This window comes from Lissotriton helveticus, chromosome 1_2 (assembly GCF_964261635.1).
Source record: "Lissotriton helveticus chromosome 1_2, aLisHel1.1, whole genome shotgun sequence".
Lineage (NCBI taxonomy): Eukaryota > Metazoa > Chordata > Amphibia > Caudata > Salamandridae > Lissotriton > Lissotriton helveticus.
Genome location: NC_136058.1, coordinates 364,040,810 through 364,068,452, shown reverse-complemented (window position 1 = coordinate 364,068,452; position 27,643 = coordinate 364,040,810). Strand labels below are relative to the sequence as shown.

The 27,643-nt window shown below is 45.2% G+C and overlaps 1 protein-coding gene across 1 annotated transcript; it reads left to right on the top strand.

Annotated features, from left to right (window-relative positions):
- The first annotated feature begins 766 nt into the window (after nucleotides 1–766).
- LOC144807927 (L-asparaginase-like) lies at nucleotides 767–25,077 on the top strand. The gene is made up of 4 exons (XM_078673525.1): nucleotides 767–797; nucleotides 5,792–5,875; nucleotides 19,731–19,893; nucleotides 24,815–25,077. The coding sequence occupies exons 1-4, from the start codon at nucleotides 772–774 to the stop codon at nucleotides 24,995–24,997; spliced, it is 456 nt and encodes a 151-aa protein (XP_078529651.1). The 5' UTR covers nucleotides 767–771; the 3' UTR covers nucleotides 24,998–25,077.
- Nucleotides 25,078–27,643: the final 2,566 nt, after the last annotated feature.

The window sequence follows — 27,643 nt, the reverse complement described above, 5'->3', positions numbered from 1 at the left end:
AACAATGCAAACTAAGTTGAGGATGGGAAATCATCCCCAGGCCATTATCGCAACGCGTACTCCTGAAACCTTAAAACTTAATTTGCCCGAAATTCCTTCCCTGCCATTTCCACATCTTCAGATCTCAAACAATGACATTTAAAGTGATCCAGAGGCCATGGGGCTAGAGCAACACCATCATTGAAAAAACCCTGATCCCCTCTTTTACATTTCAGTGTCTGCAACATCTACTTGTGGCGTTTCAGCCTCCAATGAGAACTTCCAACTTCCCAAAGGACTACTCCAAAAGCCGAACAAAAGCGGCGCTCCTCAAACCCCTAGACGCCTCCAAGATTATGTAGCATGTCAAGGAGCCAACACACTTAAGGCCAAAACCATTGGTCTAGGAACAATTTCCATGCCTGAATTGGCTGAATTTTATTTACTGCTCGATTAATGAAAATCCTTTCAGTAGAAACAAAAACACTGTTAAAAAATAATAATAATTGAACTAAGCAGTTCCTCTCTCTTGCCCCCAGCAGCCTCCCCAGCCCATCCATATCCTTGCTGTGTGCTCAGCTGATTACCCTTAGGCGCATTATGCAGTCCCCAGTGTTACTTGAAATTCATTTTTGATTAAAAACAAATTGATACAAAATTAAAAAATACGAGGATTGAAAGCTCTGAATAAATGGGCGGCACTCCTCGGCGCCTGTCGGGGACCAGCCTGCTTGCTTTCACGTGATTTGGAGTGTCAGTTGCAGGAGCAGGATTGCATTCCTGCATTCCTGCATGCCCTTTAAAGCAATCCTGATCAGGTGTGTGAATTTCTCCAATCGTGCTAAATTCCTTGGGGCAGATTTATGAGGCCCTTGCGCCTCTGTGCGCCGCAATTGCATCACTTAATTTGACGCAACGGCGGCGCAAACAATGCGCCCTATTTACAACGTGACGCATCTAGGAGATGCGTCACGTTGGAAAGCCCTGCGCCATAAGGAGGCGTTCCTGTGCAGGGGGGGCGTTCCGGCGCAGGAACGTCTCCTAAAAGTGGCTGAGTGAAATCTATGAGATTTCACTCAGCCACTTTCTACGGCAATTCCTTACTGCTTGAAGCAGGCGTAAGGGTGACGCACCATGCATTGTAGGGGTGGCCCCTGTGCATTGCAGGAGTCATGTCGCACTTGCGACATGACTCCAGCAATGCGCCGCCCGTACGCCGAAAGATGCGTCACGCATCTTCCTTGCCTTGCACCATGGGTGGCGGAGCTGTGGCACACTGTGGCGCACATTGGATGCGCCAGTTAACATAAATCTGCCCCATTGTCTTTGATTTGGAAAAGCATAAGGTTGAGGCTTCTCTGCAGGTCTTTGCTCCATTGACAGTACAGATCGGACAAAGGAGGCGCTGCCGTTCATTATTCAGTTTGGGGCAAAAGCCCAGGAGGTGCAGCCAGGATTCCTTCGGGACAGAGCACAGCCTATATTCTTTATTTTCCCCCTTACGTGCCCATGCTGGATTCAAATCAGCGATACAATACACTGTAAGTCTCATAAAAAGTATTTTACTTCGGGCTTGCGATGTCAAGGCCTCGCTTAGGTAGGGTTGGGCTTTTCCCGGTAAGTATGATTTGTTCAGTGGCTCTAGGTTAGGACTTGAGCGAAGGGCCTTAATGTCTTGAGCAAAGGATATTTCACAGACTTTTTTATGTACTACTTTCTTCCAGGCCTTCAACCCCTTGCATGCTCATCCGTCATGTGTCATGGTGGGCGTGTCCTGTCCAAACCCGCCCACTTTTAAAACAGATCCTCCCATTGATAACGAGGTACAAATGTGACCCAAACAACACCGCCCACTGCTCTTACTATTACAGAAGTTAATGGTGCTTGATTTACCAACCTTGGAAGGATGGAACGCAGAGCCTGCCTGGCCTGGATTTCAACCCATGGTCTTCAGATCACTGCCAATGGCAGAGAGTTAGCTCACTGAACCCACTGCGTCAGCTTCCAAGCACTCATGCATGCACTCTTTGCTTTGCTCACTCATCTCTGAGATCTCGTGAGGATGTGCTGTGAAAATCCCCACAGTCTGTAAGGGACAGAATGCCCAGATCCCTATATGACACCCTCACTTTGCGCAGGTGTGGAGCCAGTTAGGGGAATTGCACAGAGAAGCCGGCACCACGTGGAATCTGAGAACTTCCCTGTCCATTCCCAGGGACAGGTGAAGGACATGGGCTCGTCCAATGTGTGATGGCAAACCCCATAAGTTTCAAAGTGACCATGAAATCCTACCAGCCTGCCAGGAGAGGTGTTCTACATACTATGCAGCTCGAGACTAGGCCTAGTGCCCTCTGGTTCTCTCTCCAGGCATAGAGCTTAGATGCCCTCGGGTGTCATGCGCTCTATAGGTGTAGCACGGTTACAACGAATTTTTTACAACGCACTACCATTACATCGCAACTTTTACCACGCAAACCATTACAACGCAATGCGCTGGGGGGCGCTCTAGGATAGGGAATGTATTTAATATACTATCCAACACCTTCCCTGCTATCCACGGGGACTGGAGTTGGAATAGTAAATTAAATAATTCACTATCCAGCGCCTAAAAGCATTATGCGTTGTAATGGACTGCGTGGTAAAAAACGCGTTGTAAAGGCATGCGTGGTAAAAGCATGCGTTGTAGTGACACCAATCCGCTCTATAAATTCATATTTAATTTAATTTAATTTCATTCCCTCTCTCTGTCTCCATTGGACAGCACCTGGAGAGCCTGTCATCAGCTTGAGGGGCAATAGACAGCCTCACTAAGGGCTATCATCCAGTGGTGGCATTATCAGTGCCACATCTGTTCAGGGGATTGGCAGCTGGAGACCGAGGATTCTGTTTCATCATCAGACTTTGACCCAGAGCAACAGAGAGAAAAGTGGAAAAGAGAAACAAAGCTGCAGAGAAAGATAGGAAAACAGTGACAAAGGGAGAAAGAGGAGGGGGATAATGGGACAGGAAGTGCCGGGTGGTGGAAGGAGGTGGACTCAGGACCAGGCAGGCTTGATTTTGTCAACTATGACGCGGCACAAGCGGTGGCTTCCTATCAGTGGCGCCATAAATGCCATCAATGTGACATCACTGAAATCAAACGTATGGTGAAAAATCCGAGCCTCATACAGAAAACAAGTGCAGCAAAGGTGCCCCGCCCATTCAGCAGGAGAGTGGTAAGGGCGCAGTATGCAACCAGTGGTGCATTCAATAAATCAATCAGGATTTATAAAGCACGGCTAACCACCCACTAGGGTATTCAGGCACTTTGCAGCACTGGTGAGGTAGCACACTGCCCTTTAGAGACAGCACATTTTCCATTGAAATAGCCAATACATTTGCAGATACATGCAGTTTTACTCATAAAATGATACAGCTCACGAACGACAATGTGTGGAAATCAGGTTTCAGAGAATATTTATAATTTGCGCATCACCAAGTGAAGTGTCTTGACTTGTTTTAATCCTATTAAACTCTTTGTGCCCATCACACCTCAGAATTACAATAAAATGTGCTTCATTTGTACTTTCCTAATTGTTGATATATTTTGAAATATGTTTATCACTTATTTATATTTATTAAATGTTGTGCATTAGAAAACAGCTGACATCCTACAGCCTTTCCTTTCACAAACTGTACGCCAGTAAGACTGTCACCAGGGCCACTTTTCTAAACTACTCTCATTTTGCAGTTTAAAGAAATAAAAGTAGACACCAGTTCAGAATAAGCAGCAAAGTGACAGAACACATAGCCTGACATTTGATCTTTGTCTTTAAAAGCACAGTAAATGTGACAAGATAAACACAAAAGTTAAAGACATCTTTATTGCTCATTTGCCTCTGCACTCCTGCATGGTTATTTCTGGGGGTGCTCCAGCTCCCCTCGCACCCTGGCATCAAGCGTCTATTGCGCTTATGCAAAACTTGGGGGCATATTACCAAGCAATAGCGATAATTATCGCTATTGCTTGGTTAGAGACAAAATGTTACAGCTGAGCTGCGGCGATGTTTACCGCAGATAAACCTTGGTATTACCAAGGTTTATCGCAAATGCGATAAAAAACGGCCGCTAATGCTCTTAGCCATGTTATCCACCTTGCATTGGATAACATGGCTAAGAACTGCTCAGGGCAGGTGTTAGCTTTTGGAGATATTTGCGCTAAGCGCGAATATCTCCAAAAGTTGGTAATAGGAGATAGCGATGTTAGTGACTGTTTCCAGTCGCTAACATCTTGGCACGCCCACTTTGCATGTCATAAGTGATAAATATCACTGACATGCAAAGTGGGACCCAAGATGGTCGCTATCTCCTACTAGCTGTCGCTAACTGGTGTTAGCGACAGCTAGGTAATAGGGAGATCATTTTATCTCCGCTTTCTTGGCTTTTAAAGCCAAAAAAGCGGAGATTAACCCCCTTGATACTATGCCCCTTAGTGCCTCTGCAGTAGTCGTGTTTGCAAGTGAACGCCTTTCACACATACACAGTGACTGCAAGTCCAGTTTGCTTCCCTGTCCTGAGGCCATTAACTACTGCCTCAGTCTCCCAGACACTCCTCGGGCCCCAGGGATCACATCCAATCAGAGCACATCTCATCTCATGCACTCAGATCTCTTCCTCCTTTCTCAGTGGCTCGCTCCTGGTGCAAGGAGGAGTGGGTCTTACCTCCATGTGTAGGCGTGTTTCTAAGTACCAAGGGGCATGTCTGCATTTGTGCTCGGCAGCCAAAACTGTGCCAACGCACGGAATAAGGCAGGAATGTGCTGTATCCTTTCAAATATGGTGCATTCCTGCCCTTTCCCTGTCCCGCAGCACAGCAAGGTCACTTGCTGGTTTCCACTGCGTGTCTTTGCCATAAATATGGAGCAAGGTCTTTATTGCCAGCAGGGGTCGGTAGAGGTCCCACACTGCCCCAGTTCACTCACACCCTGTGGAGACAACTGATACTTCACATGCACCAATGTCCCCGCACCAGGAACATAGCTGACCCTATAGGGAGAGTCTTGCATTTAAATGGCAGCATACACAAAAATCAAAACTTCCGTTTAGCAGAGTTAGAAGGGGCAGAAAAACATGACAGTTACGGGTTAATATAGTCATGCAAGTACATACGACACATGCCTTTACAACACAGTTTTTACATTGCAACATCCTTTACAACGCATTCTTTTACATCGCATGCCATTACATCGCATTTTCAGAAAATACCTTTACAACGCATTCCATTACATCGCATTTAAGGTAAGTGTTGGATAGTATAGGTGTAAAGATTACTGTTCTAACTCCAGTGAGGTCAACAGTAGGGTAAGTGTTGGATAGTGTAAGGGTAACAATGCGTTGTGATGGTATGCAGTGTAATGACTTACAATGTAATGCCTGCATTGTAGTGACATGCGTTGTAATGACATGTGTTGTAGTGACATACAATGTAATGGCTGTGTTGTAATGACATGCTATGTAAAGGATGTTGTGTTGTAATGACTGCTATGTAAAGGTAGTGCAATGTAATGACTGCGTTGTAAAGGTTGTTTCCCGTATCATGTCCATGTAAAACAGTGTTTTGAAGAATCCCCGTTGCGGGGCTCAGTCGCCCAAACTACCAGCACATCACACTGGAGCTAAGGGCTTGCAATAGATGAGTGAGGATGGCATGCACACTGAGGCCACAGAAGAGCACAGGTTGAGACACAAGGCCAAGTTCACACCCACTGTGACACGTGCACCCTCAGTAGGACCAATGCACACTCAGGATAATATGTGCACATTCTCATTGCAGGAGGTTTGATGTGATCAAGATCCTGAAAGTCAAGGCTGCAAAAGTGGCGATTCCTTCAATGAAGATCGGGATGGAGCTCTGCCTGTAAGGATTGTTCCTCTGACCTATCACTCATACACTGGTGCAGTGTCTCTTCATGCAAGGGCTGTCTTTGCCTTCAAAGTCACTGACTGTTCTCAGATGCTGCAGCAGCTGATTTCCTTTATGCTGCTGCTGCTCAGTGACTTCCTGTGTGCTATACTGTGACTTCATTTGCGTTATTCTGTGTCTTCCAGTGCAGAGCTGCTGCTGTTGGTAACTATTGTGTGGCTTCCTGTATACAGTTACCAGTCTGTGAGTACCTGTGTGCTGTGAGTTCCTGTGTGCTATCTCCTGTGACTCTTGCTGCAGAGCTGCTGCTGCTCAGTGACTTCCTGTGTTCTATACTGTGACTTCACATGTGCTCTTCTGTGACTTCCAGTGCAGAGCTGCTGCTGCTTGGTAACTATTGTGTGGCATCCTGTATACAGTTCCAGGCTGTGACTTCCTGTGTGCTGTGAGTTCCTGTGTGCTATCTCCTGTGCCTCTTGATGCAGAGCTGCTGCTGCTCAGTGACTTCCTGTGTGCTGTGAGTTCCTGTGTGCTATCTCCTGTGCCTCTTGATGCAGAGCTGCTGCTGCTCAGTGACTTCCTGTGTGCTGTGAGTTCCTGTGTGCTATCTCCTGTGCCTCTTGCTGCAGAGCTGCTCCTGCTCAGTGACTTCCTGTGTGCTGTGAGGTCCTGTGTGCTATCTCCTGTGACTCTTGCTGCAGAGCTGCTGCTGCTCAGTGACTTCCTGTGTTCTATACTGTGACTTCATTTGCGTTATTCTGTGTCTTCCAGTGCAGAGCTGCTGCTGTTGGTAACTATTGTGTGGCTTCCTGTATACAGTTACCAGTCTGTGAGTACCTGTGTGCTGTGAGTTCCTGTGTGCTATCTCCTGTGACTCTTGCTGCAGAGCTGCTGCTGCTCAGTGACTTCCTGTGTTCTATACTGTGACTTCACATGTGCTCTTCTGTGACTTCCAGTGCAGAGCTGCTGCTGCTTGGTAACTATTGTGTGGCATCCTGTATACAGTTCCAGGCTGTGACTTCCTGTGTGCTGTGAGTTCCTGTGTGCTATCTCCTGTGCCTCTTGATGCAGAGCTGCTGCTGCTCAGTGACTTCCTGTGTGCTGTGAGTTCCTGTGTGCTATCTCCTGTGCCTCTTGCTGCAGAGCTGCTCCTGCTCAGTGACTTCCTGTGTGCTGTGAGGTCCTGTGTGCTATCTCCTGTGACTCTTGCTGCAGAGCTGCTCCTGCTCAGTGACTTCCTGTGTGCTGTGAGGTCCTGTGTGCTATCTCCTGTGACTCTTGCTGCAGAGCTGCTGCTGCTCAGTGACTTCCTGTGTGCTGTGAGTTCCTGTGTGCTATCTCCTGTGCCTCTTGCTGCAGAGCTGCTCCTGCTCAGTGACTTCCTGTGTGCTGTGAGTTCCTGTGTGCTATCTCCTGTGACTCTTGCTGCAGAGCTGCTGCTGCTCAGTGACTTCCTGTGTTCTATACTGTGACTTCACATGTGCTCTTCTGTGACTTCCAGTGCAGAGCTGCTGCTGCTTGGTAACTATTGTGTGGCATCCTGTACACAGTTCTAGGCTGTGACTTCCTGTGTGCTGTGAGTTCCTGTGTGCTATCTCCTGTGCCTCTTGATGCAGAGCTGCTGCTGCTCAGTGACTTCCAGTGTGCTGTGAGGTCCTGTGTGCTATCTCCTGTGCCTCTTGATGCAGAGCTGCTGCTGCTCAGTGACTTCCTGTGTGCTGTGAGTTCCTGTGTGCTATCTCCTGTGACTCTTGCTGCAGAGCTGCTGCTGCTCAGTGACTTCCTGTGTGCTGTGAGGTCCTGTGTGCTATCTCCTGTGCCTCTTGCTGCAGAGCTGCTCCTGCTCAGTGACTTCCTGTGTGCTGTGAGTTCCTGTGTGCTATCTCCTGTGACTCTTGCTGCAGAGCTGCTGCTGCTGCTCAGTGACTTCCTGTGTGCTGTGAGTACCTGTGTGCTATCTCCTGTGCCTCTTGCTGCAGAGCTGCTGCTGCTCAGTGACTTCCTGTGTGCTGTGAGTTCCTGTGTGCTATCTCCTGTGACTCTTGCTGCAGAGCTGCTGCTGCTCAGTGACTTCCTGTGTGCTGTGAGGTCCTGTGTGCTATCTCCTGTGCCTCTTGCTGCAGAGCTGCTCCTGCTCAGTGACTTCCTGTGTGCTGTGAGTTCCTGTGTGCTATCTCCTGTGACTCTTGCTGCAGAGCTGCTGCTGCTGCTCAGTGACTTCCTGTGTGCTGTGAGTACCTGTGTGCTATCTCCTGTGACTTGCTGCAGAGCTGCTGCTACTCAGTGCCTTCCTGTGTGCTGTGAGTTCCTGTGTGCTATCTCCTGTGACTTGCTGCAGAGCTGCTGCTACTCAGTGCCTTCCTGTGTGCTATATTGAGGTTTCTAATGCACGCTTCTTTTGTGGCTTCTTGAGCACAGTAAGAAGTCTGACTGTATGTGTGCTATCACATAGCTCGCTGCATACAACTACTAGTCTATTACTTTGTGTGTGATGTGTGTTGGTTCCTGTGAGCTCTTCTGGTCTGGTGCAAAATTGCTAACAGTCTGTGATTTCCTGTGTGCTGTGCTTTAAACTTGGATTTATCCCCTTGCCCAATTTCCTAGGCATTGTTAGGTGTAGACGCCCCCGGTACAAACACACACACGATAGGCTCCTAAAGACCATCTTCACAGGACCCTGGCTCTAACCACTAGGGTGGCTCTCGGAACCAGTGCTTGCAGTTCTTGACAATCTCATGTGGCATTTTCACCTCAAAAAGGAAGCACCTAGTGAAAACAGCCCTTTGTGTTGTTAGGGTGTCCTGTCTGCCTCTTAGATGGCTAATCCTTGCTAAGTGGCATTGTTCCCACAACTCCTGCCTTCCTGCTGCGAGAGACAGCGCCATTGTCCTCTAAGAGGAGAGTCGTTAACAAGTCAGTCAAGGATGTATATTCACCCTCTGGAGCACAGATGAAAGGCAAACCATTTCTAAACCAGTTTACTCCCAGGTAGCACAAAGTATTCTTTTCCATAGTTACTTTTCCACAAAAAGCTTTAAAAATCTACTTTCACCACTGAATCACATTTTTAAAACAAAATGGAAAATAACTTTTAATGTCTGTTTTAGAATGTTTCCATACCTATTTATTTATTTATTTTGTGTTTTATAGAGCGCAAACTTGACCCGTTAGGGTATCAGAGCGCTCTACCTAGTCAAGGAGTTGTACAATAGGTAGGGAATCACGGGAGTACAAGGGAATGTGAGGAACACAAGGTACAGTTAGCATAACAATAGCAGAGGACAACGGGAGGGAGGAAGGATGCAAAGTATAGTTAACATTATAGTTGCTGAAAGTAGGCCCCGGGTTTCACGGTGGGGCGGAAGGTCGACGGAGGGAGGCAATAGTCTCTGTTGGGATATGGGACAGGGTCTAGAGGAGGAATTTTCTCCTGAGGAAGGATTTGGCCTCCTTTTTGAAACGTTCAACAGAGGGGATTCTTCTGATGGCGGGTGGGAGGGAGTTCCATATTCTTGGCGCAGCCCCAGTGAACGCCCGATTATACGTTTTCTTTTCCCGAAAGCGTACGGGCTGGAGTAGGAGGTCTCTGGCGGACCGTGAATTTCTGATTCCTTCCGATGCCACAAGTTTCTGTGACAGGTATGCAGGGGAGTTTGAGTATAAGGCGTTGTGCGTGATGCATGCCAGCTTAAGCTGTATTCTGGCTTCAAGAGGAAGCCAGTTCAGCATTTTCAGGTGTGGAGAAATGTGATAAAATGTTCTTGTGCCGGTGAGTGGTCTGGCGGCTGCATTGAGGCAGGCTTTTAATGGTGCTAGAGAGATCTTGGGTAAGCCAGAGAGGGTGGAGCAGCCATATTCCAGTCTAGAAATGACTAGTGCTTGGACTGCCATTTTTAGGTTGGGAGCGCCAGGAAGGGTTTCAGTTTCCATAGATAGACCAGGTGGAATCTGGCAGATTTGGCCAGCGAGCTGATGTGGTCTTGCATGTTCGAATTGCAGTCCAAGGTTATTCCCAGCAATTTGGCCGAGTTCACAATGGTCGGTGGACAGTTTAAGGCTGTGATGGCCTTAATCCAAATCTGAGTTTCGGGTCGGTTTTAGGAGGGGAAATGAGAAGAAATTCTGTTTTCTTTGCGTTGAGTTTGAGTTGGTTGGAGGCGAGCCATTAGACGGTCCGCTTCAGGGCCTCATTCAGGGAGAGAATCTCCTCGAGAGAGGAGATTTTGATGTAGATCTGAGTGACATCAGCGTACATATGGTAGGAGATATTTGCGGTGCGGAGGACTTCGGCAAGTGGTTCTAGATAAAGGTTGAAGAGGATGGGGGACAGCTTTGAGCCTTGGGGGACTCCTACTGTGAACGAAGAGGGAGCGGACAGGATGCCGTTGATTAGGAATCTTTGAGACCGGTTTTGGAGGAAGGAGCTAAACCATTCAAGGACGGTACCATCTAGTACCATCTTAAGTTTTAGACGTTCGAGAAGTTTCCCATGGTTGACCGTGTCTAAGGCAGAGGATAGGTCTAGGTGGATTAGGAGACAAGTGTTGCCTTGGTCAAGGGCTTGGTGGGCATCATCGATGATGTGGAGCATGGTGGTTTCAGTGCTGTGTCCTGGCCTGAATCCAGATTGGAAGTCATTGAGTGGGTGGAAGTTGTTGATGTGATGACCAAGCTGCAGTTGCACCCATTTCCCCAGTACTTTGGCTAAGAGATGGATGTTGGAAATAGGTCTGAAATTATCAGTTGAGGCTGGATCCAGATTTGTTTTTTTAGAATGACTCGGACTCTGAGACCGGTAATCCTCCAATGACCTATGATGCAGGTCAAGCTAACCCTGCTAGCCCACAATTCACCCTCCCTACTGCTCCCTATACAGCCCATCCTAACTCTCCTAGCACCCCTATCGCGCCTGCTCCCATCACAGACCATTCTAACCCTCATAGCTCCCCTGCCGCTCCCCCCCCGTATGTGGATATCAATACTCTGCACTCCAGAGCCACCAAAATAATCCAGAGCATCCATTTCTCCATCCTGGATCTAATGAACCTCCTCCACCTCGCTGAACTCTCCTTCGCCAGCCTCAAGCCCTGTTTGAACCCCACTTTCCCACCTACTACAGAGCTCCCCAAACATCCTCTACCTCTATCCCTGAGGCACCTTCGCCGTCGCAAGCACCCCTACCTCCTATCGGAGGAAGAAACCCTAGCTCTTTCCTTCTCCTATAACCCTCCCCTCGCCTCACCAAATCCATTAGACCTCACTGAAAAAGAAATCCTCGCCATCCTACAGGACCACAATGCAGCCCCAGTCACCCCTTGTGTGAATGAAGAACATCCCATCGGCACGGTTGCTATCAACCCTTGCAGATCTGCTACCCTCTGCAACAGAAGTGTGACTAGAAGCAATCCAACGAATGTACTCCTGTCTACCCCGACACCCCCCTGACGGCTCCCTGTCTAGTCTCTTAATCAACTGCCGATCGGCGGTAAAGCAGGCCGCTGATGTTGCTGCTCTGATCATGAACAGTAAGTTCGACTTAGCAATCCTAACTGAATCATGGCTAAATTATTCCTTATCCGCATGCCTGGACCTCTTAGTCCCTCCCAACTAAAACATTGCGAGGCTGGACAGACAACATAGCAAGAAAGGAGGGGGCATCGCCTACATCTATCACTCTAACCTTCATGTCACGGAAATTCTGGTGGATACCACTGACTCCTGCGAATACCTTGCCCTCTCAGTTTGCAATAACTACACCCAAATATGCAACCTCCACAGGAAACTGGAAACTGCCGCTAAAGTGGCAATAATGGGCTTGATAATATGCCCTGGAGAATTCCAATAGAAGCCCATGTTCTGGTGTGTACATGGGATTCTATTGGAATGCTCTACGGCGTATTATCAAGCCCATTATCGCCGCTTTAGCGGCAGTTTCCTGCGGCTAAAGCTGCGATAATCTTAACTCCGTTCTTGATAATATGCCCCTATATTAGTTCTCGGGTTTGAGAGCACATGGGTTACAATTATTTTGTCCAAATTAAACAGAACAAATTGACACACAAGGTTGTTCATGCTGTTCCAAGAGTATTCTGAGAGCTTCTCTAAACTGTCATGTTTAATTTGTTTGCCTTCGTAACAAAACCAATATTGGTATTCATATGCATGGTAATTTAATTAAGTTATTCAAGTAGTAAAACTGGCAAGAAACAAGTTCATTGTTAGTAAACTTTAAAAGCTGCAAAAAAAAATGATAATATTTTCCACCAGGTGGCCCCAAAACCTAGGGGTCACAGTATGTTTATTACTGACAAAATTCAGTCTGTTATTTTAGTCCTGCCTTTAACTATTAAGTACTGTCTTCCTAAGTGAGCTTTTAAAAAACATTTTTCTCAGATGTTGCTTTTGAGAGAATGATTTTTGTATGAACTAAATTACATAAATTCTATTTACCTATATCAGTTTGAAGGTCTAAATATTGAGGGGCAGATTTACAAGAAGGTGCCGCAGCATGGCACCGCAAGCCCTTTGGCTGCGCTACTCAGCAGGACTTTCAGAGCACAGGAATGCAACATATTTACAATAATATATCGCTTTCCCATACTCTCCCCTGTGCTGGCACACAAACAGCTGCCATGCACCGGCGCAGGCACCCTTGTATCATGGTGCAAGGATGCCTGCGTCATGGGGAGATTGTTTTTCTTGCAGGAAGGGGCACCTTCCCGGACAAAAACCATCACTACAGACATTTTACTCTTTCAATGCGTGCTGTAGAATGCAGCACGCATTGAAAGAGGAAAAAATGAGGAGAAATGAAAACATTTCGCAGGTTTACGAGTCCTTGTAAATCTGGAAATGTGTCTGGTTCCATGGGTGTTGCGTGGGAACACCCACAGCAACACCCATAAAACGCCCCTTTCACGCAAAGTGTTGCATTCCTGGTGACAGGAAAATCCACGCAGGGTGGCTTTTCCTGTCCTTGTCAAATATGGGGCAGAGAAATGCACTACCAGTGCTTCACAAAAGCGACGTACTGGCAGCGCAGGGGGCTTGTAAATCTGCCCCAGAGATTTTAGAGAGAGACATTTATGGGTCAAACGCTGCCACATTTTTGCCAACCGAGACCCACTTCCTTGTATAACGGTCCTTATTGTTTGCCCCTTCCTCATTCTGTATGGCCTCAGCACAGTGACATACCTCTCCTTTGTTAAAGATACACTCCACACTTTTGCAAAGGCTGTAGAATGAGCTGAAGGGATTTGCAGCAAGCCTTTCTTTGCCTTTTCATTTTGCTGTCACGCTTCACTGTTTCCAGTTCCATTTTGTTTGTATCTGAAAAGGCCTGTTTTCATTGTGGCTGCTCTGCTTCCATGCACATGTGTACTGTGGCCGAGCAATGCCACTGCAAGAGCAAGCTGTCATATAAATACATTTGAAGAGATGGCAGAGTGGAACAGTCAGCTGTTTAGGAAGGGCACAGCCCAATGTTCATTCAATGGCCACTGAAATGCCAGACTGCTCACGTGCAGGGATCTAGTGGGGAGTACATGAATTTAACAATTTGACCTTTCCAACTTGTCTGCAAAGTTATCTGCCATTTCAGAGTGAGTGCAAATGAAAATCTACATCAGTCCCCATGCATTCAGGCACTTTCACCCTGCACTCAGACACTCACTAACCTTCATTCAAGCACTACTCACCCTGCACAAAGAGCACTCACACCATTCCCCCTGCACTCAGATATTGCTCCCACACCTCTTATTATTAACACCATCTGGGAAACCAAATGCATTTACCAATGCTTGTTCTCTTTATTTTCAATGCAGTCTGTTTCCCTGCCTCCTCCCCACTTTACCTTAAGTTTTAAGTACATGTGTCTGTATCATCTGGCCCGTGCACTTTGCTCCTTCCCCAGGTATCCACTAGCTTCTTTCTTTTATTTCTTTCACCTTTTTCTTGTTTTTGCACATTTACAGCCCATCTTCTGGTGCTCCTTCACTAAACAGAAAACACTACATCAACCCATTATTCCTCCAATTTTACACCACCCTTAATGTTTTTGTGTTCTTTAATTGTTCTTACTTCTCATGACATTTCAGGAATTCTGGGACATATTACCAAGCAATAGCGATAATTATCGCTATTGCTTGGTTGGAGACAAAATTTTACCGCTGAGCTGCGGCGATTTTTATCGCAGATAAACCTTGGTATTACCAAGGTTTATCGCAAATGCGATAAAAAACGGCCGCAATGCATGAATATCGCTGAAAAGTCAGCGATATTCATGCATTACCGAGCTAATGCTCTTAGCCATGTTATCCACCTCCCATTGGATAACATGGCTAAGAACTGCTCAGGGCAGGTGTTAGCTTTTGGAGATATTCGCGCTTAGCGCGAATATCTCCAAAAGTTGGTAATAGGAGATAGCGATGTTAGCGACTGTTTCCAGTCGCTAACATCTTGGCACGCCCACTTTGCATGTCATTAGTGATAAATATCACTGACATGCAAAGTGGGGCCCAAGATGGTCGCTATCTCCTACTAGCTGTCGCTAACTGGTGTTAGCGACAGCTAGGTAATAGGGAGATACTTTTATCTCCGCTTTCTTGGCTTTTAAAGCCAAAAAAGCGGAGATAAACCCCCTTGATAATATGCCCCTCTATTTTTAAATTTATATACCAGCCCTGGTGCATTCTTGTTGGACCGACATTCTCCAAGGTGGTGTAAATGATGGAAAAGGATTATCGATAGATGAAGAGCGGGTACAATTTGGAGGACCCACATTGATGCCGGAGACCTGATTCTCTAATTCACAAGCCCTTTGGGCAACAATCTATGACCATTGCTTCCTATATGGCCTGAAAATGTTCCAGGACTTCATGAAGAGGAACGTATGTAATGCTGGATTCACCTTTTTAGGTCTCGCCTAGGCAGCACGAATGTGCTGCCCTAGAAGGGCCTTTAGCCATCGGTCTTCACTTTTCAAGAGACTGGAGACTTTATGTGACCAGCTTGTCCAAAAGAGACTGGAGACTTTATGTGGCCAGCTTGTCCTGAAGAGACTGGAGACTTTATGTGGCTAGCTTGTCCTGAAGAGACTGGAGACTTTATGTGGCCAGCTTGTCCTGAAGAGACTGGAGACTTTATGTGGCCAGCTTGTCCTGAAGAGACTGGAGACTTTATGTGGCCAGCTTGTCCTGAAGAGACTGGAGACTTTATGTGACCAGCTTGTCCAAAAGAGACTGGAGACTTTATGTGGCCAGCTTGTCCTGAAGAGACTGGAGACTTTATGTGGCCAGCTTGTCCTGAAGAGACTGGAGACTTTATGTGGCCAGCTTGTCCTGAAGAGACTGGAGGCTTTATGTGGCCAGCTTGTCCTGAAGAGACTGGAGACTTTATGTGACAAGCTTGTCCTAAAGAGACTGGAGACTGTATGTGTCCAGCTTATCCTGAAAAGACTGGAGACTTTATGTGGCCAGCTCGTCCTAAAGAGACTGGAGACTTTATGGGACCAGCTTGTCCTAAAGTGGCTGGAGACTTTATGTGACTAGCTTGTCCTGAAGAGAAATGTTAGAGATGAAACATGTTGGCATTGCAATAGGAAGACATCAGTGACCAAAAATGGCACATAGCCATGGGAACAAGGAAAAGAACTGTGATTAATCTACTTCCACATTTCACACTATTCAACCCCACCCCCTGCTCACAACAGCATTGACCCTAAACGTGAATGAATGAATGATATACTTGCAAACACATGTTTACCCAGGGCCATCTTGATGCTCAGACTGAGTTAAACTATTATTTAGCATTTGTGAGCTTTGAATGAAAAGAGGGAACTGCTAACTACAGAGGTGAGTTTTCAAAGCTCTAGGAAAAAAGACTTGACTGAGACACTAGGTAGGGCTGATGGTAAGTGGTCCTAAGACTCAGTTCAGTTTGAATCTTTATTCGACTATCAAAAAGAGTTAGCCATAAAAGTACAATCATATTAAATTTAAAAACAGTTTAAGAAGGACATGTACAGTCACAATTATTAAAATCAATTAATTTCTTACATTATATCAGAGTACATTCTAGCGTTAATAGGCTTCAAGAATAGTCATGGCATCATTATAGCTCAGAGAGAAATCATCTACGAGATTAATAAAATCATTTCAATTTTTACACTATAGTTGGATGCTTTTCCTCTCACTGATCGATTTCAGAATGAACAAGGCAACATAGTAATATATCAGGGGGTCACCTAGTGTCACCAGGAATTTCATTGCTACTTTATGTGACCTAATGTTATGGGCGACAAACAATGGTTTAAGATAAAAACACCTAAAATTATGATAAAAGTTACAAAACAACATACAGTGCAATGTGCTCTGTTTACTTTTGTTATCGCAAAGACATGGTTCTACATCGGATGGGTGAGTCCTCATTTTTGGAAATGCAACGAGGTGATGAACAATGCCACATCTCAATCTTAGTAGCACAAAACGGTGCTGAACATAGGTCACATATGACAAGTAGTTATTAGCACCCTCCGCTAAGCTATACGATGTGTACAGGGCGACAGTAGGTTTATTCCACTCAGCCTTTGAGCTCAAATCCAGCCTATACTGTAAATAGGAGTCTCTGATCTCCTTCTTTGTATGGAGCAATATTTTTGATGTCTCTGACCATACTGATATCTTAAACAAGTTTTCTAAAGAGGAATTAATATATAATAGCCACAGAATTTGTAGTGCATCGTTCAAATAATTGATTTGGTAAAAACAGGTTCTTCCCTTTTCCAAATTGAGGCCCCTAATAACAGTGGTCTGACCAATAAAAGGTCTTCTAAAAACTGGAGACCCACCTTGTGATGTACAATAGAGTTTGAAGCAGAGGGCGGTCCCAAGACTTAAAAGGCCCTGTCTCCAAAGCTAGATCGTATTAAATGAAGGAACTGCGGCTCTACAAGTAGAGGTCCAGGGAAGTGCACGGAGCCAGGTAGCAAGAGATTCGAGCCTGGATTGCAGAAGCACCACTACCATTTAGAGCTTGGAGAACCAAACAGAGTGATTTGAACTCATTTCTCTATACAATTGGTAGCCAATGCAGATTGCCAGGGCTTTCATAGCATGGCCAAATCTGACTAGCTCAGTGACCAGTCTATCAGCCATGCTTTGAAGGATATGTAATCTGGCCAGGGTATCAGATGAAAGACCAAGATAGCAGCGTTAGCATAGTCGAGTTCTCAACTTCTGGGGAAGGACAGGAAGGCTGTTTCTCAAGAGTGATATTTGCAAGAGGCAGGCAACTTCTGGGTTGACTAGAATTTACAGGACATGGGCCATATTATTAAGGGGGTGGGATATAATTATCCCCGCTTTAGCGTCCGTTTTCGGGTGAAAAGCGGCGATAATTATATCGCAATATCATCAAGGACGCGCTAGCGCGTGTTTTCCTTACTTAGCGCCCGTTTCCAGAGTCACTAATGAGATGCAAAGTAGGCGTGGCTGTCGAAACAACACGGGTGAACATCGCAAAGGCAGCTTTGTGATATTATCAACGAGTTGCAGCGATAACTCTGCCTTAACGCAGGAATTTAATCTCTGTTAAATTCCTGACTAAGGCATACCTAACATGGGGTGAATTGTGCGGCTTAGGCCACAGGGCCTTATTCTCAAGACAATCGCCATTTTCCATGAAACATCCCTGGAAAACCAGCAATGTTCCATGGAAAACACCGCTATCGCTGGATTTCTTATTGCCTTTGAGATAATCGTTGATAATACAACACTATTTCGGCGATTAAATCCAGCGGTAGCCGGCGATAAGAATAACAGCACTAAGCGCGGTTTGCAATATTTAACGCAACTCCTTGGTAATATGCCCGAAAGATCCTTGTCAGACCTGCTGTCAAGATTCTCAACCATGCCAACGGATTAGGGGGAGAACCCAACGATAGGGGTCAGAATCTGGAACTTCGCAAACGGGCAGGACTGCAATTTGTCCGCATTTAGTTTTAACATATTGATTACCATCCAAGATTTCATGGCTAGTAGACAGGATTGAATTGTATACTGGATCTCTTCAGGAGGGCTGGACAGTCTAAAAATAAGTTGAGTATCATCAGCATAGGACATAAAGTCCAGGCTGAGAGGTCGAATGATGTCAATCAAACGCCTCATGTAGGCGTTGAATACGCTCAGAACCAGGAACGATCTCTGAGTGACTCTGCACAGTAGTTGAGAAAGTTTAGAAAAAAAGGTGGCAAGAGAGTCATGGATTGGGTGTGCCCTGGCAGGAAAGATGAGAACCAGGTGAGGATACAGCCATCTAGTTCAATAGCAGTGAACTGATCGAGCAGGAGAGAATGATTGACCCATGTCAAATGTGGCAGAGAGGGGCAGCAAAATATGTCCCGTGGGATGTCTAACATCTACGCTAGTACAGAGACGAGTGCTGTATCAAATCCATGCCCAATCAAAAGCCCACCTGAGTTGTATCCAGCAATTTATGGTCATCTAAAAAATTGGAGAGCCATTGAGCCAGAAATTTCTCCTCTAGTTTTGCAATGATGGGGAGCAAAGAGATTGCTCTGTAGTAGCTCTCTATTCTAGGGTCCAAAGGCCTCTCTATGAAGAAGGAAGCGGTCTCTCAATGACATCTCTTGAGCAGCAGCTGATGGTGGTTCGTGAACATGAAGTGATGTATTCACCAAGATTTTAATGTGTCATACTCATGAATTACTCCTTCTGTTCTCCAAGAATTTAGGATTAACCTTCAGGAGTAATTCAGACATACATAAAGCCTCTGCAAATCCGGGAGCAGATTCACTTACACGTCATGCAGTGCAGGAAGTGAACATGCCACAATGTCCTGCGTGACAGCGAGAGAGAAGAAATGTGTGCTATTTACTAACATATGACGCATTTCTGCTCTCTTTCTGCGTTGGCGCACTGTGCTGCCTGGCGACAAAGCAGGCACCCTTGCACCATGGTGCAAGGATGCCTATGTTAAGTGCAGGATTGTTTTTGTGAAGGAAGGGACACCTTCCATCACAAAAACAATCATTAAATACATTTTCCTCTTGGTATGCATGCTGCAGAATGCCTCTTAACCAATTTAATTTTAGCTTATGTTGTCTGTCATCGACGTTGTTGTATGCGCTTTGCAGAATGATCCGGGATACCGTTGCGGGTGACACCGCGCTCTACTAATACACATAACAATGATCATAACTACTTGTAATTGTATTAAATGTATTCACTTACAAAAAGAATATACATTTCCTCCAAAACAGTATATTATTACATCAATAAAACAATTCCATTTAAAGTTTTGATCAAAAAAATTGCTAAATGAGTATGTGCAATCCTTGTTTCAGGGTCTACATACATTGATTACCTCTTTCCTTGTGTTTCCCCGTCATGAATTAAAAATGTATCTGACTGTAGCTGTTGCCTCTTGTCATAAAAAAGTCTTGCAGAAGACTTGTGAAATGATAGTAAGTTCTTTTTAATTTTAAGTGATGTAATGATAACAATGAATTGATTGGACAGCAAGGCATTGAACAACATTGGTATTGTGATTAATGTTCCTTTTGTTCTGCATTTGTTAAACCAGTATATGATGCTCTGTAACATTACAATGATAATGTGTTTTTTAAAGTACTACTAAGCTGGGTGCAGGAACAGCAGCCCCTCCAGATGGATCTGTCCATTCTAGGGTAGTTCCCTGAATATAGAAGATGCATGCCTTGAGGGACAGGTCTGGTTCAATCTCTGGCATACCACTTTGCTTCTCTACGGTTATTCTGTGTAGAAAGTCTCTTACCCGACCTCACTGCCCCTATCTCTTTCTGCCCCCTCAGGGTGGTGCACAACCAGGATCACGAGATGCTGCGCGCCTGGTACCTCGCCGGCGCTGACCTCGACCAGGGAGACTACTCCAACCGGACAGCCATGCACATCGCTGTGTGCCAGAACTATCCGGACACCGTGGATGTGCTTCTGCGCTACGGAGCCACCCCGCTGGTGAGGAGGAGCTGGAGTGGTGCGGGAGGTCAGGGTGTGCAAGGGGTGGTGAGGCAAAGGGAGCAGGATTGTGAAGTGAAGAGGGGAGGAACTATCTGAAGTATGATGAGATGGCATGAAGTCACCTCTACTGTGTGGCAAACAGATAGAGCTGGTTGTCTGAGAGGATGAGGAGGTGGTGTGAAGGCTGGAGTGTGGGACAGACTATAGTGTGAGCTGAAGAGGTCATCATAGTTTGACTGTACACAAATTGGCACTGTTGCCTTACCAGTCTTTAGACAGGTGAGTACCCCACTGGATGCAAGCCATCATCCATGTAGAAAATGTGGCAGCAGCTAGCGTTTTCATTAGTCAAGCCAACGCTTATTTTATTTCTATTTATTTATTTTATAGTTTTATAGAGCACGAACAAGACCCGTGAGGGTATCAGAGCGCTTTACAGTATTAAGAGTGGTGTACAAAGAGGTGGGAGGGAGGGATCAATTGGGTAAAATAGGGGATACCTAATGCAAGAAAACACGCAGTCAATGGCAATTTCTGGCAATGATCAGCTCCATATAAATGTTTAATCTAAACTATACAACCTTTTCAGACAGAATGTTTATAGAACAACTCTTTATTAATCGCCCTTAATTTCTATGGGAATTTGTTTATCAGTCGCAATGTTTATTCGTAAAGATGGTGGCGATAGGTTGGAAGAGACCACGGACGACTGTTCTGTATGAACACTACGTGGGATGGCAGTCCACCCATCAGGGTCTAAACGGACACATATTGAGGGCAAATCTGAGGAAGATGACATGTTCTTCCATTGGTGGTAACTCTTAGGGCCATAATACATAAAGTTCCACGAGCTCATGCACCGGCTTTCTGTGTCTCTCGAGAAAACAGTCTCAGACACTTGATCGGCCTCTTCTCTTAAATCGAGTGTGCTGGGACGATTCTACAGGTTCATCTCATCGTTATCATGGCGTATAGCCCCATGCTAATGTAGGAAAAACATAGGGTCTGATTCGGAAAGAAGAAGTTAGACCAAAAGTCTAACTTTACTACTTTTCGGTATTCACAAAGATAAACTTAGACCAGAAGTCGAACTTTACTGCTTTTTGGAATTCACAAAGGTAAACTTAGACCATACCTCTAACTTTACTGTTTTTCGGTATTCACAAAGATAAACTTAGACCAGAAGTCGAACTTTACTGCTTTTTGGAATTCACAAAGGTAAACTTAGACCAGACCTCTAACTTTACTGTTTTTCGGTATTCAGAAAGGTAAACTTAGACCAGAAGTCTAACTTTACTGCTTTTCGATATTCACGAAGGAAAGCTGCTACTAGTAAAGTTAGACTTTTGGTCTAAGTTTACTGGTGTGTCTACCGAAAAGTAGTAAAGTTAGGCTTTTGGTCTAAGTTTACCTTTCTCAATACTGAAAAGTAGTAAAGTTAGACTTTTGGTCTAAGTTTACATTTCTGAGTTCCGAAAAGTAGTAAAGTTAGGCTTTTTATCTAGTTCTACCTTTGTGAATACCAAAAAGTAGTAAACTTACACAAAAGTGTAAGCTTACCTTTGTGAATTGGGCCCATGGCCTCTGCACTAGGGCCCAATTATGAATGTGGGCACAGCGGCAAAGATGCACTGACTGCACCATGAAGAGGTGGCCCAGATTCAGTGCACAACCCAAGTGCGACCAGTGCAATGGGGAAAAAGGGACCCCTACCTGCAGCTCCCACTGCAGGCGGGTGCTGTTATTCACTGCACCCATCTGCAGGTGGATCTCTACCTCCATTCAAAAGCTGGCCAGTGCCACCCGCACCTTGGAAGAGAGACCTGCTGCTTCAAACAGCTGTTCCAGCATTCACTTATGCACTGACCGCAGGGCAGGTTCAAGTTTGCGACTGCCCTGGGGGCAGCAAAATATCTCTAGTTGGGCACACTGGTCTGTACAAGTCACACCCAATTGAAGGAGCACTAGGGTGCAGACTAGGGCTGCCACCTTATATATAACATGGTGCCTGGGCAGTTCTTTTGAGAGTATAGGAAATCCTCATACCAGATTCTTCGGGCAAAGAAGGTTTGACATCAGTGGGTGGGCTCTGACGTGCTTTAGTGACTCAACCTTCACTAACAGCTCTTTAAGGCAGTCTTCAAAAACACTCAATGCTTCTGCCTCAGCTAGAGGGGAATGGTCTCAGTATGTGCTCCTTGGATGGGTGGAGGTCAGAAACTGGAAGAGGTTCATTGTCTTCAGCCACGGTAACTTGAAAGCAAACATGCATGCATTGTAAAATCCCTCTTATAACAACTGACAGTCAAATTAAGAACAAACATATGTCCATGCCTAATATCCACAGAGATGACCTAATAAAGGCAATATGTTTTCCAATGATATAAACATTTAGCTGACTACTCATGATTACAAGGTTGGATCCAATGTTTTGAGGCTATGACAGCCACCCAGGAATGATTTCACAGGAAGTCTGGTGAGACCATGTTTGGATCATATGAGATGTGTTGGTGTGGGCGTTTGGAAGTCCCCACTGAAGACCCATGAGCACTGCCATAGCCATAGTGCTGAAACGTCTTCTCGCTCTTGGTGGCTTCAATGGACAACCTGGATCCAGGGACCCAACCGTGACTAGTTTGCTCAAAATATTGTAATCCACAACTGTGTGGACAAGCAGTGCATCTTACGAGATCCTTGTAGTACATCCAATGACTCCTGGCAAATACGGTTGTTGTAGTTACAGCGTGTTCAATACCAAAGGAGTGGATCTTTGTCCCCAACAGCTTGTACTGTGACCTGCAGTGGCAAGTAAATGTACTATGAAGCTGCTCAGGCCATAAAAATGTCTATCTGCAATGATCTCTTTGAGGTGGAAAAAACTAAGCATGTACAGTTGGAGGTAAGAAAATTGCTCCCTAAACTTGCCTATTGCTAGATGTTGAGATCTGGTATTCATCTGGGGCTAGAAGAATCAGTGCTCCTGATGGTCAAGTCAGTTTGAAGAGCATCCTGGCTTTAAGAGTGACCCAGAGTCGGGCACTGTAGACATATAAAACTGTAAACACTGGCCCATATTTTTAACACCATGAATCCAGAGAACCGTGAATTGCTGGGTAACTAGCAAATCATGTCCAAGATTGTCTCAGGTGCTGGTGTGTTCCCTGAATCACAGTAATCAATTTGTTATATTGCAGTGAAATGTCCTATTAAATTTCATATTGTATGCTCTGAGACTTCTTGGCCGAATAGGACCCCTGGAAAAAGAGAACAACTTCATGTGCCGGGACATCTACATGGAGGTTCTAAATTTAAATTTTTTTAAACTCAAAATGTTTATTGTGTGTAATAGTTGTTGTGGCAAAGAATTCTAAGACCGTGGTGGAAGTACCACAAAGGTGCTACCTCCTTAGAAACTTGCCTTATGCACTTTAAATTGACTCTGTTGTTTTCGTTGGGAGCTTATGCAGCCCAGCCACTTTGTGCATTCATTGCCAACAGATCCGCATTGGACCAGAGAAGTCATCCTATGCTGAGGCAGGCATCCCTCCCATACCAGGTTTTTTATAACCCTCCATTGAGGCACTTTATATGACAAGCCAACCTCTTTAGTAGGGTAATATCTCGTTTTTAATATAGAACTTAATTATGAAGTTTTGCAATTTATTTGTACTGCTTATTATGTCTAACTATTACCCACATTAATGGTCCTTAATGCATTAAGGGGCATATTTATGTAGGTTTGGTGTTGCCCTTTCGCCACGCAAGGGGGCAGAAGGGCAGCGCAAAACCTAAATTGGATTTATCAAGCCATGCAAGATCTCCTTGTGAGGCCCTGCATGGCTTGATAAATCCAGAGTAATGCAACACAGCGCAAATCACTGCGTTGCATTACTCTGCCTCAGGAAAGCTTCACATGGGTGGAACATGTATGTTCCCAGGCACCCACCCATGGATTTTGGCACATTTTAAAATTCACCATTACTGGTAAACCTCGGAATGCATCAAAATGGTACGCCTCCCTGGGTGAGCCGTAACGAGGACCAAAATCTTGAATTCCTCCTCGGTTCTTCCTCTTTCTATGTGTGCTGACAGAGGGAACAGCCTCAGAGGATTGCCTTTGTGCAGGAAGGTGGAAGGGAAGGAGTGGGTGTCTGACTGGTAGACAGGGAGAGCCTGGGCATGTGTGGGGAAGACATGGAGTGACTGGATGCATGAGGGGAAAGAGAGACTGAAAGCCTGGGATCCATCTATGCACTGACCTACTCTGCACTAATGTCCCACTTGACTGTCTCAGGTCTTTGTTCAGTTAATGCACAGTCCTTTCTCCAAACCTTTCCAGATTTGCACTGTGGCCTTGTACTCATACTCATTAACATTCTTTGTTTTCTCATTGACTACCTTCTTTCACTCCCTTCTCTCTACGCCTCTCACTCTTTCTTCCTTCATTCGTTCTTTCCTTACTTCCTTTCTTCATTCATTGTTTCCTTCCTTCCCTACCTCCCTATTTCATTTCTTTCTCCTCCCTTTCTGCTTCCATCCCTCCTGAACTATATCCTGTCATTACTTGTCTCTTTCCGGCCTTTTTTCCTTCCATCTTCTGCTTCTAATTATTCTTCCCACCCTTCCACCTCTTTCCTTCTTTTTACTCTATTTGCTCCTTTCCTCCTTGTCTTCGTCCTCTGCCCTCATTTTCATTTCTTCTTTCCTCTCTACTCGTTATCTCCTACTCAGTCTCCCTTACTCCCTTAATCCCCTGGTGTTGTAGTCATTTACCTGCCTCCATGCGTTAATCCCTCTCTTCTCACTTCCTTTCCTGTCCCACCTGTTCTTCTACCTTCTCCTTTCCTCTGCTCTGCCCTTTTTCGAGTTCTCATTCATGTTTCATTGCTGAATGTCTCCCTCAATGTCTCCTCTGCAGATTGAAGATGACTGGGGGGCTACAGCCGTGGACGAGGCGCGAAACTTGAGCACAACCACCATCTACAATATGTTCCATCCGCACTTCACTGAGGAGGTCACCACCAAGGAGGAGTATCTGAGACGCAGGGCCGAGGAGATGCCGGGAGAGGACGGCTACGGGGAGAGTATTTCCTTCTATTAAGCAGGATTAAGGATTTGCTCATTGAGAATATTTCCTATTATTGAGCAATATTTAGAGATATTAAATATTTACTATATTTATATAGAGAGTTGTCTGTTACTTCAAACTAAAGCAGAAAAACGTGTGATCTGTGTGACCCTTGCCATGTCACTGCATGGGTAAGTCGGACCTCAGGAACCTCAATCAGGGATTTGTAATCAATCAGGGATTTGTAAAGCGCACTACTCCCCCGTGAGGGTCTCAAGGCACTGGGGGTGGGGGAGATATTGGGCAGCTCTGACTCATCTGAAAAGCCAGGTCTTGAGGCTCTTCCTGAATGGTTGAAGTGTGGGGGTTCATCTGATGCTGAAGGGGAGTTTGTTCCAGGTCTTGGTCGTGATGTCAGAGAGGGAACTTCCTCCCATTATGGTTCTGCAGATGCGTGGGATTTCGGCCAGGGCGAGGTCGGCAGAGCAGAGGTTTCTCTTGGCGGCTTGGAAGGAGAATCTTTTGTTGAGGTATTGGGGTACGGTGTTGTGGAGGGATTTGTAGACTTGTGTGAGCAGCTTGAAAGTTACTCTCTTTTCAACAGGGAGCTAGTGGAGGTCTCGTAAGTGCTGGGTGATGTGGTCTTTTTCATGGGATGCTGAGGACGAGTCTGGCTTCGGTGTTCTGGATGGTCTGGCTGCTGAAGTTATTGTCCGAAACATATTGAAATGCTATTTCCCCTCCTCCAGCCATATCATATTCTTATTTAATTTTGTTTTTTAAACTGTTATGTTTGAAAAAAGGATTTCTCTTAAAAATGGATACCCACAAACAACCTTACAAGTGCTGGCTGTGGGGAGCTCCTGGACCCCAAAACCTATTCTCTACATGAACCTTACAGGCGTAACCTCTCAGTGTCCCTGTGGCCTTATGTGTCTATTTACCATCCCAAAGACACAGCTTTTCAAATACATAGAATTAGTATTATATTGGGCACGATTCACAGAATGAACTTAAGACTCAATCCTAAACTTACTACTATTTTGGTATTCACAGAATGCACTTTCTACTTTTGGTATTCACAGAAGTTAGGATGTTGTCTTAAGTTTGTCTTAAAACAACCTTAAGACAGTCTTAAGACAGACTTAAGAAGTCTGTCTTAAGTCTGTCTTAAGTCTGTCTTAAGTATGTCTTAAGTCTGTCTTAAGTTTGTCTTAAGTATGTCTTAAGACAAACTTAAGACAAAATCCTAACTTCTGTGAATACCAAAAGTAGTAAGTTCATTCTGTGAATGCCAAAAGTAGTAAGTGTATTCTGTGAATACCAACATAGTCAAGTCAAGTCAACAAAGCTTTATTTCGATATGTGATATCTTAAAAGCATTTTTACAATTAAAAACATATTTCATAATAAATACGGATAAAAAGAAAAATTACATTAACAATTATTATTACAATATGGTAGTAAAAATGGATTAAACTATATCAGCTTTGGTAAAGGCTTAAAAAATTGATAACCATACAAATTCATCATAAAACTTTCGATCTTATTAACCAAGCCCAACTTAGGTATTTTGCCACCCCACAGTCTAAAGTTGTATTTGTATCAGCTTTGAGGATTCTGAGGGCAGTAGAATGATTCCTGGTCTCAAGCTGTCGGCAAACAGGTTTTAACCATTTCTGTCTAGGTTTGGTGTATGCCGGACATCCAAAAAAAAGGTGTAGAATATTTTCAACTACACCTACACAGTATGGGCAATCAGCGGACGTTTGGTGGGGGGGCTTCCATTTACTTGTGCGTTCATGAACCGCACAAGTAAACTGAATGAAAAGAGCCCTATCTCTGTGTTTCTGAATGAAATCTAGGTAGAGCTCGAGACGAGGCACCAGCTTGTGCTGGCGGAACTCGTCAGTCAGTCTACCTAGATTGGGATCTCTATGCTCCTGATTATCGATTCATGCCCAGAATGTTCTCTTAATTTTTGCTTTGGACAACGAGACCCCTGACTCCCATGCAGTATTAAGACCAGTGGCCAGGAGGAACATTTTTACATTTGCTAGCCAACCAATCTTATGGGATCCCTGAAGGTTCATTACTTCTCTTAGGCCGTCTGCGTATTTAATTAACTCAGGGGTGCGCCATAGCCGAGCCCAATAGTGGAGGGGGCGCAAGGTAATTAAATCCTTAATTGAGCGACGACCCAAGTCACTCAGAAGTGTCTTAGTGGGGGTTCCCCGGGGAAGCGAGATAAGCTCTCTAAAGAACGTATTTTCTGCTGTAACAAGCACGTCTACGCTACCAAAGCCCCAAAGCTTGGCTCCATATAATGCACAGGCTACGGCCTTTGCAGCGTAGATCTCCAAAGCTGGGGCAATAGACCTAGATGTTGAGGCTCGGTGTTCCCTCCCTATCACCCCCACAACCCGCTTATGACTTAAGGCCATTTTTTCGATGTGTGGCTGCCATTTTAAATTATCTGAAATTCTAATCCCTAGATAGTCAAAAACTTTGACACGCTCTAGGGGTGCCCCATCAAGTACAAGGGTGGATTTGGCCGACCTACTAGGATTAAAATAGAGGCGCTTAGTTTTAGAGGTGTTAATTACTAGGCCCCTCAGTTTACAAAAAAGGGAAAACCGAACAAGTAACTTCTGCAAGCCTGCTGGGGTTTTTGATACC

What these genes read in the sequence shown, in the direction of transcription:
- LOC144807927 (XM_078673525.1), top strand. Translation starts at nt 772, where the DNA reads ATGCCCTTTAAAGCAATCCTGATCAG. An exon ending in TTTAAAGCAATCCTGATCAG is followed by an intron (nt 798 to 5,791) that starts GTGTGTGAATTT and finishes TTCTCATTGCAG; the next exon opens with GAGGTTTGATGTGATCAAGA. An exon ending in GCTACGGAGCCACCCCGCTG is followed by an intron (nt 19,894 to 24,814) that starts GTGAGGAGGAGC and finishes TCTCCTCTGCAG; the next exon opens with ATTGAAGATGACTGGGGGGC.